This window comes from Pseudophryne corroboree, chromosome 12 (genome assembly GCF_028390025.1).
Source record: "Pseudophryne corroboree isolate aPseCor3 chromosome 12, aPseCor3.hap2, whole genome shotgun sequence".
Classification (NCBI taxonomy): domain Eukaryota; kingdom Metazoa; phylum Chordata; class Amphibia; order Anura; family Myobatrachidae; genus Pseudophryne; species Pseudophryne corroboree.
The window spans coordinates 21225194-21238352 of NC_086455.1; the positions used below are offsets into that span (position 1 = coordinate 21225194).

The 13159-nt window shown below is 44.5% G+C and overlaps 1 protein-coding gene across 1 annotated transcript in view; it reads left to right on the forward strand.

Annotated features, from left to right (window-relative positions):
- VPS45 (vacuolar protein sorting 45 homolog) overlaps positions 1-3387 on the forward strand; it is a 47069-nt gene extending 43682 nt beyond the window's left edge. The window contains exon 15 of the mRNA XM_063947175.1: positions 2084-3387. Within this exon, the coding sequence (XP_063803245.1) occupies positions 2084-2171 (88 nt within the window). The 3' untranslated portion in view covers positions 2172-3387. The remainder of the gene's footprint in view (positions 1-2083) is intronic.
- Positions 3388-13159: the final 9772 nt, after the last annotated feature.

A 13159-nucleotide genomic window follows, 5' to 3' on the forward strand; every position in this document is an offset into this window, starting at 1 on the left:
TCTTTTCGCAATATTGCGAATCTTTCGTTCGCAATTTTGATAAGCTAAGATTCACTCCCAGTAGGCGGCGGCTTAGCGTGTGCAAAGCTGCTAAAAGCAGCTTGCGAGCGAACAACTCGGAATGAGGGCCAATATTTTAAAAGTAAAATACGGTACGTTACTCATCTCACAGCGTCTCAGTTTTGCCTGGCGTCTCGCGCTTTATGGCGTATAGAAGCTAGGACACCTCTGAAGTAGATGGTAATGTGCCAGCACAGTTGGCGTAGGGGTTAGCATTAACTGCCTCACAGCTAAAACGTCATGAGTTTAATTCCCAGTCATGCGTGATCTGTGTGGAGTTTGTATGTCCTCTGGTGTTTGCTGGGACTTCCTCTGGGTACTCCAGTTTCCTCCAAAAACATACTGGTAGATAAATAATCGTATGTCAAAAATGAACAGTCGTGTGTGTGTGTGTGTGTGTGTTTTTTTCATGTGATGGGGAATAATAGAGTGTAAGCTCCACTGGTAGATACTGGAAAAATGATTAACACCCTGGATACTGGGTCAGTAGACACCTGGCCGGTACACCCAGCAAATGGGTCACCTTCCAATGCTGTATGTTAGTTACAGCAAAGAATCCACTGCTCTTAACCCCTCGCCTCCCCGCTGGCTCTGCCATATCTCCGTGTAATGGGCGCCTCTATCATTGGGATTAGTGGTGAGATCCCATGAAAAACAAGAGGATTTCAGCCCTTAATATGCCAAGCTGCTCTCCTAAGAAGCATCTAATCCGCTGGCCTGATTGTTATTTTCAGTCCGGCTTACACCATCCATCTCTGACGGGCGATATGATGACGCAGACTACACTCCGCATAACTGCTACTGAACCCCAGTGCTGTCGCTATGGAGGTTTTCCTCCACAGAGTGCTCAGCACGTGAGGTGAGGTGTATGGCATCCTGGCATCTAACTAGGAGCAGATCCGTGCGGTCAGATATCAGGGGACACGTTTGATATTTGGGGTGGGTTTAAGAATTCAGAAATCAGTATTAAGGATTTCCATATTCCCACTATCTCCAGTGACCACATATCTTCCTCTCAAACGGGGACAAAATAGAACGTGGGTACTCCCATCACCCCAGCAGGACCTGTCTTGTTTATGGTTTTTAGCAATTCCCTCCTGAGGTCAGGGTGGTGGATCAAACCAGAAAAATGATGTGTGAGGTAAATATTGGCTCTGTAGCTGAAAAGTGAAGAGGGGAGGTTTTTGGAGGCACTGATGTTGCTTAAAACGACATATCCTCCTATATATTTGACCTGGGCCTGAGCCTTTGGTGGCTCTGGTTCCGTGTCTTAGTCAGATAAGCCGGACACACAGCCTGATCGCTGAATGACTGGATTTATGCTCATTCTGGCCACAAACCTGGTAGACAGATGTGATCAATCTACTGGTCTGCCTTGGATCCGGTTAGTGGGGTCGGGCATCTCTGTAGGGTAACTCCTACCCCCAATGTCCCGTAATTGGCATGTTTGGCGTGGGTAACCCCTTATATCTACTCTGTGCTCCTGGTGGGTATCTAAATGCTACTTGTGTTTGTCCTGCACTTTTGCTCTATTGCACATTCCTGACTGTGATAACACACACATAAATAGATAAGGGCATGCAACATGGCCGCCGGGTACTGGTGTGTGGGTCCAAGATGACCAGCAATGCCGGCGACCAGGATATGTGGGTGTGGTCATATAGTGTTCATTCTTGCACCCTGCAGCTAGTCGGTGAGGAGGGCATTTTTTTAAGTTTGAAGGGCAGAATGTTATACCTGAAGTAGCAATACAGCTACTACTGTGGTGGCTTTAGAGCGCGTCTATAATTTTGCCCTTCAAAATTACAATGTGCCCCATGCGACCTGGGTATTTAGCCTGGCCACTGTATTCCCTAGATATGTACCCCAGGGGTGGGGGTGGAACTTGGGCAGTAACTAAGCACGTCATAGTGGCAACACTAGCATGGAAAATTGTCTAATGACGCATATTGGCTCATATTCATTATAGTGTTTTATGACGCACAATGATTATATAGCGTTTTTTTGTTTTTGTCTTTTTCAGTTTCCTTGAAGAGGTTCAATCAGCTGGTTTCCACGTGCGCGCTTCAGAAACGTTTCAGGGAACAACACGGCCGTCCGCAAGGCGGTGAGGACAACACCATGCTGTTCACATCTGGCTTGCTCAGCCCTCCTACCCATTGCAAGGGCTCTGTGTCATGCGGTGCAGGAGATTCTCATCCACCACATAGAGTATATATATATTGTACGCGTCTGGCTCCTCTCCCCAGAACTAGACGTTCAAACCAAGAAGACCAGAGGCTTCAGCTGTCAAAACTACTAGTGGACCACTACATAGATAAAGGGGGGAGATGTATCAAAGGTCGGAGAGAGAGAAAGTACCAGCCAATCGGCTCCTAGCTGTCATTTTACAAACACAGCCTGTAAAGTGACAGAGAAGCTGATTGGTTGGTACTTTATCTCTAACCAAGCTTTGATACATCTCCCCCAAAGTATGCTGAAGATGTTTATTCAAAGGCGGGAGTGCAAGAGACACTGATGGGTAATGCAGCTGCATAGCTACCCCCAGTCCCGATTTTCTGTGGACGAGGCCTGTTGGGAATGTGGGTGGCCGTAGTTTAGTCAGAATGCAGGCGCAACCTATCTTGTCTTAATTTTTCCCAATCCGAATGAGTTTCCTGTAACGTGGAATATAACACTATAATTGGGGACTGTGTAATTAGTCATAAATGAACAGTAGGGTTGTCTGTTGACAGATGTAAAATGAGTATGTTGTGTGGCTGCATTACCATTAATACAGAAACATCGGTGGCTGCGCAGGAACCATTAACATGCATGTACGATAAAGTGCACCTGTGTGTGTACACAGTGGGGGCAGCCATTTTGTGGGAAATTATTCATGAGCACTAGTGACTTTGCTGAGACCTGAGGCCCCACAAAATGGCTGCGTCCAGTGTGGCTGACATTTATATAAATGACGTGTGTACAGTTGTGAGTGACATCACTGTACTATTTATTTGGGTGACTGTTACTGCTCTGTATTATACTGAATCTCATTCCCAATAATGCTCACCAGGACTGCCCGTTTCTAGTTCCCACGTCCGATATAGCCTCCAGCCTTTTGGCCCCGCTAAAATCTTCTATGTAGACTCTGTTATTTGGCTTTCGTTCTTATATGATATCCATAATCCATTACTTTCCCATGTGAGAGGGCACATAACTCTTGTACATAAGGCCGCCACACAATTTTGGTGTAGATATAAGTTGTCTGTTTTTTCTTTGTTGGCTGTGCTGCTGTAAATGACGTCTAAATGTATTAATAAAGAACAACTCATTTTAGAACAGTAATTTTATGTTTGCTGTGGTGCAGAATATTTACTTGGCGGCCATTTTGTCTCCGCGAGTGCAGTGTTATCCCAGGCTCCCTAATGCTGCAGTGATATCCTCCGTGTGCACTCCTAAGTGCACTTGTCAACATGAATTACACTACGATTGTTTAAAGGACCACTTAACCTAGAGTGCGGATATATAGAAGAGCAATCCAGTATTCAGAGTTATATAGGGATGTTTTATCAGACCAGAGATATTTGAAGTAAGGGTTTTGTGTGTAATGTCCGCTAAACAGCAGAGCTCCTGCCATGCTCCAACTACAGTGGCTGATAACTGTGGGCAGTCGTTTGCATATCTCCTGTTTGCGAAAGCCGATAGCTCTTACTTTGATACTTGCGAATGCCAACCTATATGTGTTTTTAGGTCTAGTAATCCTTTTATAAAGAGTTCCAGCCATTACTAATGGCAAGTAGCCCCCTCCCCTTATAATGGAAGAATGGAGAAGTACTCCAGTGGTCTGGGAGTTACTCATTAAAGTCAGCCCTGTACCTGTCTCTTCTCCAAGGGCCACAGCTGAGAAATGTTCTGACGGGTGTGGCATGGAGGGTCGACACTGTCTAGGTCGACCACTATTGGTCGACAGGGTTTCTAGGTCAAAAGGTCAACATGCGTTTTTTATTTTATTTTTTTGGTGTCGTTTTCTTTGTACAGTGCCCGGGAACCCCAATTAGTGCACCGTGTCCCCTCGCATGGCGAGCGAGCTTTGGGCAAGGTGCCTCGCTCGGCTACTGCTGCGCTCGGCACAGGTTACTATTCCCAGTCGTAGTCCACGTGGATCATTAAGTATGAAAAAGTAAAAAAAAAATTGTGAAAAACTCATGTTGATCTTTTGACTCGTCATCCTAGTTACTGTTGACCAATAGTGGTCGACCTAGACATTGTCGACCTAGAGACCGGATACCGTACTGACAGGCTGTGGCCGCATGGTTATGTCGTGGTATTCTGGGAGCCCTCGGAAACTGTATACACTTATTTATTGTATCACTACAACCCTAGCAGCCGTGCCACCACTGAAAAATCAGTATGTATATGTGTGATTAAAGTTTAGGTGTGTGCTGTCATTTTGAATGACTGAATAGAAAAGGAAATAGCCATATAATCCAATGGAACAGTGCCTCTACAGGGCAAATTAGGAAATGCAGTAATTTACACACCTAAGCAGAGTTCCAATATATTGCACACCACTTATGTAACCAGTACCTGCTTACACTCTCTACTGCCTATCACACGGGCGCACATGTAACTAGGGGCCTTTATTGTTGCCATATATCCGATTACATACCAATAAGTCTATTATGCGTGGGAGGAAGCTCACACAAACATTGGAGGACATACAAACTCCACACAAAGGATGCACTGCTGTGATACTAAGAGGGCTTGGCATTCATAGCAGGGCGTGGTCATGCTCCCTTGTTTTCCAGTGATATGGAGATAACAGCGGCTCCGATACTGGGAAGGGAGGGCGTGGCCACACCTTATCAGGTTGCCTTATAATAAACTAGCTGCTGACGCCAAGGGAGGTACGGCTGCCTGTCTGTTGCAATCGACGCCAGATTTCCTGAGGTAAGGTGGGATCAGATTTCCAGTGCTCCACTGGAAGAGAGAGTCCTGCCTTTGGACACAAACTTCAATTACCTTTTCCACTGCCATTAGTCCGATAACACTGCCTTATATGAATCGCCAAGGCAGTGTATGTGTGGAGTTTGTATGTTCTCTATATGTTTGCGTGACTTTCTTCCTATTTTATCGCTGGTTAATTAAATACTGATAACACAAATTATCCCTATATATATATATATATATATATATATATATATATATATATATATATATATATATATATATATATATATATACATATATATATACATACAGGTTGAGTATCCCTTATCCAAAATGCTTGGGACCAGAGGTATTTTGGATATCGGATTTTTCCGTATTTCGGAATAATTGCATACCATAATGAGATATCATGGTGATGGGACCTAAATCTAAGCACAGAATGCATTTATGTTTCATATACACCTTATACACACATCCTGAAGGTCATTTTAGCCAATATTTTTTATAACTTTGTGCATTAAACAAAGTGTGTCTACATTCACACAATTAATTTATGTTTCATATACACCTTATACACACAGCCTGAAGGTCATTTAATACAATATTTTTAATAACTTTGTGTATTAAACAAAGTTTGTGTACATTGAGCCATCAAAAAACAAAGGTTTCACTATCTCACTCAAAAAAGTCTGTATTTCGGAATATTCCGTATTTCGGAATATTTGGATATGGGACACTCAACCTGTATGTATGTATGTATATATACAGTATGTATATATGTATGTGTGTGTATATATATATATATATATATATATATATATATATATACACACACACACACACACACACACACACACACACACACACACACGTGATAGGGAATACAGATTGTAAACTCTGCTGGATCAAGAAATTTATGTGGGTGACTGAAATATTCTCTGTAAAGCGCTGCAGAATATAAGTGCACTATATACATAACTGGTAATGAATAAAATAATAGTCTCTGGCTACATCATGAATTGTGTGTGGAGAAGAGAATCTAAAGGTTGGCTGCATTGGCAATCTGCTGTCTAGTGCAACCCCACACACTAGAGTTGTGGTTCTCAAACTCAGCCCTCAGGACCCTGGACAGCTCACGTATTCCAGGTCCTCTAGCAGGTGCACAGGTGTGTTCATTACTCATTGACCCATTTGAAAAGTTCCACAGGTGGAACTAATTATTTAACTTGTGATTCTGTGAGGAGAGCTGGAAAACCTGCCCTGTTTGGGATCTTAAGGACCGAGTTTGAGAACCTGTGAATTATATTTTTGCTGACCAGTCATGTTTTCCGGACTGTTACCAGCTCCACTAATTCATTGTAGTGATCTCGTGCAAAATCAGTCATTGTGTTATTTTTAACTCCATAACCTCGAAACTTCCTTCTAGGACTGTCGCAAGATTGAGCGTCGGGTCAACTGATCATTATCGAGCGGAGGCGGCTAGCAGCAATATGTCGCAAGACGTCTTTGTTATAGGCCGCAAGGCTGTGTCACATGACACAGCCGTCTCTTTCACAATCGCCCATACAGTCACTGGGGTGCTGAAATGTGCCTCACCGTGGTGCTAGGTCCTGCTACTGCCAGTGCAGGAGATATGGCTATGATATTGCAGTGTTAAAGTTTATAGCAAAAATTAACCTTTTTGGTTTTTTTATTTTATTTTACAAAATAAAACTAAATTTTAAGTTAACAAGCAAATATATTAGCACTCAGGGTTGCCTGATTTAGAGGGGGCACACCGTGGCGATGTCGCACGCAAGCGGACGGTGTTTTCAGTCTGCATGTGTCTTGTTGGTCACCGCCCTAAGATGCAGATCGGAATTGCATGCAGACAGTGATTTTTCATTGTGGGTGTTCTGGGACGTAATGGCGGTGGCTAGTCGAACGCAGGGGTGTTGCTGGCAGCAGATGCGGCAAAATACACCGTGTCACTAATGCAGGACACCCAGACGGCAAAACTGCAGCTGACGCAGGGCTGATGCGATCTTCCATGTTGTGACTGATAGCGCGGCTATGGCATTAGCACTGCAGCCGTTGGACTACAGTTTTTGCAAAAGTATTACCAAAAGCGCTATTACCTGCAGTTGGGTTGTCTACATCTAGAACATTGCAAAATAATTTTTTTCTGTTTATTATGTGCAGTTGCCTATTTCATCATATTATTTAATGACACTTCTGTTGATATGAGATGGCAACACGGACCAGGAATCCTTTCTGTACCAGTCTTTGTCAGGATTAGGTAAAAACCGGAACGGTTTGGACCCCGGAATGCCGGCACTGGACCAGCTTTCTGCAGCATTCTGGCACTTGTAGTGCTTGTCCCTGTCCAGGGGGTATCCTGCCCAGGGGGAGCTGTTACCAGAGAGATGTGGAGGAAGAGGTTACAACATCCCTGTATGGTCCAGGGATGGAGTAGTAGCCGGAACGGTCCGCACCATACAGGGAGGCTGTAATATCTCCCTCACCGCCTCCCTGGTGATAGCTGTCACAGGCACCCTCCCGGACATGACACCATCCGAATGAGGACAAGCACTACAAGCTCCAGAATGACAGTTTGCTGCAGGGAGCAGGTCCTGTCCGGCATTTCGGGGTCTGGACCATTCCGGTCTTTACCTAATCCCGTCTTTATCAACGTGCCCTCTCTTAGCCCGCAACCCGTCGACTGTGACCATCCTCCTTTGTGCTTCTCTAACTTGGCCAGCGGGACTGCCGGTAATCCTGATTCATCGATGCACCATGGAGACGCAGCCTGGCCTCAACATATCATGTTGGTTATGGCAGTACATAAAGTTCCACCTGCCCGGAAAAGTCATTTCTTTAAATGCAATAAATGTCCCTCAAAATTGCAACTGTGCATTCCTGCGGCTACTCAGCGTATGATTCTTCATTGCCGCTGTTGTGCATGAGCGGCACCGGAGCATTCGCAGAGCAAAAAAACAAGATACGCGCCGCAGTCTGATTTGCCTTCAGTTCTGCATCAGACTCATTAACGGCTGAAACATGGGCATTCAATATGCGACCCTCTAGTTGTGGAACTATACATCCAAGCATGCCCTGCCAGTTTTAGCATGCCCGAATAGCAAAACTGTTGCACGGCATACTGGGATGTGTAGTTTCACAGCAGCTGGCGGGCTGTTGACTATGCTGAGCATGTTGGCAGGCTAGCGAGAGTAGGAACTTGTCGATAAAAGCTGGGAACGCAGTGGAATGGTTTAAGTCTGAGCAAATAGGGAGCCAGATACCTTGACTCCATTAAAGGGTCATTAGGGGGTCATAATGAAGGGGGAGCAAAAAAAAAAAAAAAAAAATGAAGATCACCAAACACAAGAGAAGATGAAGATATAGTAAAATAAATAACCGGTTACTTGTTTTGTATAGAATGTGCTATAGTTCTGTCACATAATATCAGTGCTAGTAGGAAGGTTATTTGTGTACCATCTGTGGCCACCGTCCAATTTGTCCTACGTGAGTGAGCAGCATGTGAATGACGTGCCCGCAGTCAGCAAAGCAACACAGCCCATTCTAGTCATTGTTTCTTAAGAAAACTTCGCAGCGTGTTGACTCCGAATTCCCAGGGTCTATTATCTCAGGGAACAGCAGGATAAAAGCTCAGGCCTGGGCTGGGGGAGACGTAATGCTAGGAATCTCCCTCCTATCCACATAATGAGTTAAAGCGACAGTGCTGCCAAGACGTCCTTTTGTTTTATACTTTTAACCTTATCAATAAACTCTAAAGGGATGTCTGTATGACCTACAGTATTGTCTAACGGCTCTTTGTTTCCACAGCTTCCAGAATCTTGAGTATACAATAATCCATTAGGCAACCTAGGCACATACCTGGGGTGCGGATTACTCAAACAGCATCAGGGTCACCATGTTCTGAAAATGAAATCTCTCTTCCCTTCAGATTATAATTTACATTTCTGTACATCTCTGCCTATCGTCAAACAATTTGGCATTGCATGCTCATCGTACACTACTCAATACCTATTATTACCTGTTTGTAGCGCCAACAAGCCTTTTGCAGCACGAAAATAACTGTTATAACCGTTTCTGAGGGAGATGTATCACACCTTATAAAGAGTGTAGAAAAGGACAAGTGGAAACTTCCCATTACAACCAATCAACTTCTACCGAGAGATGTGCGGCAGGCACTTTTCGTGTTTTGGTTTTGGTTCCATCCTCGTGTTTTGAATCTGGATTGGTTTTGACAAAACCACCCTTTCGTGTTTTGGTTTTGGATCTGGATGATTTTTGAAAAAAACATAAAAACAGCTAAAATCCCATAATTTGGGGGTATTTTTGATCCTACAGTATTATTAACCTCAATAACATTCATTTCCACTCATTTTCAGTCTATTCTGAACACCTCACAATGTTGTTTTTAGGCCAGAAGTTTGCACCAAGGTGGCTGTATGACTAAGCTAAGCGACACAAGTGTGCGGCACAAACACCCGGCCCATCTAGGAGTGGCACTGCAGTGGCAGACAGGATGGCAGATTTGAAAACTAGGCCCCAAACAGCACATGATGCAAAGAAGAAAAAGAGGTGCAATGAGGTAGCTGTATGACTAAGCTAAGCGACACAGGTGTGCGGCACGAACACCTGGCCCATCTAGGAGTGGCACTGCAGTTGCAGACAGGTTGGCACTTAAAAAGACTAGGCCCCAAACAGCACATCAAGCAAAGAAGAAAAAGAGGTGCAATGAGGTGGCTGTATGACTAAGCTAAGCGACACAAGTGTACGGCACAAACAACATGGAATGTGCTGGAATTTGCCCAGATGTAAAACACGCACAATATTGGTGGCACAGGATAGCGTACCCCTAAATCAAACACACTCACACACACACACACGGCAAAGCCTGGAAAATTAATTTGGATAATAATAACCCTTTTATTTGGAGCTATTATAATAATATGCAGCACAGACGAGCATACCCCTACACCACACAGGGCAAACCCTGTAAAAATTATTTGAATAATAATATATAATGTATATAACCCTTTTATTTGGAGTAAATAATATACAGCACAGGACACCACCACTGGACTTATGGCAGCACAAGACAGCATCACTGGACTGGATTTATACGCCAGTACCACTGGATTTATACGGCATGACCACTGGACAATCATATACGGCAGTATCACTGCATCACAACACAGCACCACTGCAATGGACTGGACTTATACAGCAGCACTGGACATATGGCAGCAGAGGACACCACCAGTGTGACTGGACTGATGCTGCACAAGACACTACCACTGCACTGATGCAGGACACTGAGGACGGAGACACGTCCTCTCTCTACACTCTCCAATGCCGGAGTGAAAATGGCGACGAGCGGCTGTTTATATGGTATCCAAACCCCGTGAGAATCCGACAGCGGGATGATGACGTTTTGCATCATTCTGGTTTCCGAGTCAGGCGGGAAAACCTGAGCTTGACTCGGAGTCGGGCTCGGATAGTGAAGTTTGGGGGGGTTCCGTTCTCAGGGAACCGAACCTGCTTTTCTCTACTTCTACCTATCATTTTTTACAATGTACATGATAAATGCTAGCTAGAATCTGATTGGTTGATACTGGCAACTTCTCCATTTCTTAGAAGGTCTGGTACATTTCCCCCATAGTCCTGTAAAAACCGGGGATAGCGGTGGTTTATGACTATATGAAGTAATTAAACATAAAACGTATGATCTACAGCAGAGTACGTATCTCGTATAGTACAGAACAGTCCCTCAGCAATAACAAGGGATATTATCACTAATCACTGATTATAAGTAACGACAGTCACTATTTACAAAGGTCACCATTGCATCATACATGGGATGACGTTATTATACACTATTATAAACCCACTAATATGTTCTGAGAGGGAATAACAGAAGGAAGATGTGTTGTGTATACATTATAAGTACACACAATCCTCTAGTGTAACCCGCAGAGTATAACGCAGACACTCACTGACTGATCTGTGTGTCATGCGGATGTATAGGAATACTGTATGTTGATTCCCTACAGGATTGTAGTGACGTAATGTGTTGCTGCTGATCTCCCAGGCAGATTACCATAGCGATTGGTCACCGAGGGGGGACTCTGCCCTGTAGCTGGCCTCACGTCTGTAGGATGGAACTTTCTTGTCACATCTTTCCCACCATTGTGAAAAAACACTCACACCATGTTCCCGAATTGAGAAGTGAAAAAAAAATAAAAAAATTATTTGTTGGAACTAAAAATAATGGATGTTCTACTCCGTTAGCGCTGATGTCATCACAAGTGTAAATAAGGAAAATGTATTACAGGAAGCATCACGTACCTTACTGTAAATGATTACACATATATTAGGGCACCTCAGATTTCTGTCACCTCATTATCTTATAAAGTCACATTGTCCGACATATGAGTATATTTTTATTTAGTTTACTTTTAGTTATGAAGATGCAGCGATAACGTTTTATTTATAAAGAGGTAGAGATAACAAAGTTTTATTTCTAAAGATGTAGCGATAGTTTCATTTCTAAAGATGTAGCGATAAATATTTCTAAAGATGTAGCGATAAAGTTTAATTTCTAAGGACGTAGCGCTAAATATTTTTCTCTGACGTCCTAAGTGGATGCTGGGGACTCCGTCAGGACCATGGGGAATAGCGGCTCCGCAGGAGACAGGGCACAAAAGTAAAAGCTTTAGGATCAGGTGGTGTGCACTGGCTCCTCCCCCTATGACCCTCCTCCAAGCCTCAGTTAGGTTTTTGTGCCCGGCCGAGAAGGGTGCAATCTAGGTGGCTCTCCTAAAGAGCTGCTTAGAGTAAAAGTTTTATTAGGTTTTTTATTTTCAGTGAGTCCTGCTGGCAACAGGCTCACTGCAACGAGGGACTTAGGGGAGAAGAAGTGAACTCACCTGCGTGCAGGATGGATTGGCTTCTTAGGCTACTGGACACTAGCTCCAGAGGGACGATCACAGGTACAGCCTGGATGGGTCACCGGAGCCGCGCCGCCGACCCCCTTGCAGATGCTGAAGAGAGAAGAGGTCCAGAAATCGGCGGCTGAAGACTTCCCAGTCTTCTTAAGGTATCGCACAGCACGGCAGCTGTGCGCCATTGCTCTCAGCACACTTCACACCAACGGTCACTGAGGGTGCAGGGCGCTGGGGGGGGCGCCCTGGGCAGCAATGAAAGTACCTATACTGGCTAAAAATACATCACATATAGCCTCTGGGGCTGTATGGATGTATTTAACCCCTGCCAGGTTGTCAGAAAAACGGGAGAAGAAGCCCGCCGCAAAGGGGGCGGGGCCTATTCTCCTCAGCACACAGCGCCATTTTCCCTCACAGAACTGCTGGTGGGAAGGCTCCCAGGCTCTCCCCTGCACTGCACTACAGAAACAGGGTTAAAACAGAGAGGGGGGGCACTTATTTGGCGATATGATTATATATTAAGATGCTATAAGGGAAAACACTTATATAAAGGTTGTCCCTGTATAATTATAGCGTTTTGGTGTGTGCTGGCAAACTCTCCCTCTGTCTCCCCAAAGGGCTAGTGGGGTCCTGTCCTCTATCAGAGCATTCCCTGTGTGTGTGCTGTGTGTCGGTACGTGTGTGTCGACATGTATGAGGACGATGTTGGTGAGGAGGCGGAGCAATTGCCTGTAATGGTGATGTCACTCTAGGGAGTCGACACCGGAATGGATGGCTTATTTAGGGAATTACGTGATAATGTCAACACGCTGCAAGGTCGGATGACGACATGAGACGGCCGGCAAACAAATTAGTACCTGTCCAGGCGTCTCAAACACCGTCAGGGGCTTTAAAACGCCCATTTACCTCAGTCAGTCGACACAGACACAGACACGGACACTGACTCCAGTGTCGACGGTGAAGAAACAAACGTATTTTCCTTTAGGGCCACACGTTACATGTTAAGGGCAATGAAGGAGGTGTTACATATTTCTGATACTACAAGTACCACAAAAAAGGGTATTATGTGGGGTGTGAAAAAACTACCTGTAGTTTTTCCTGAATCAGATAAATTAAATGAAGTGTGTGATGATGCGTGGGTTTCCCCCGATAGAAAATTATTGGCGGTATACCTTTTCCCGCCAGAAGTTAGGGCGCGTTGGGAAACACCCCTT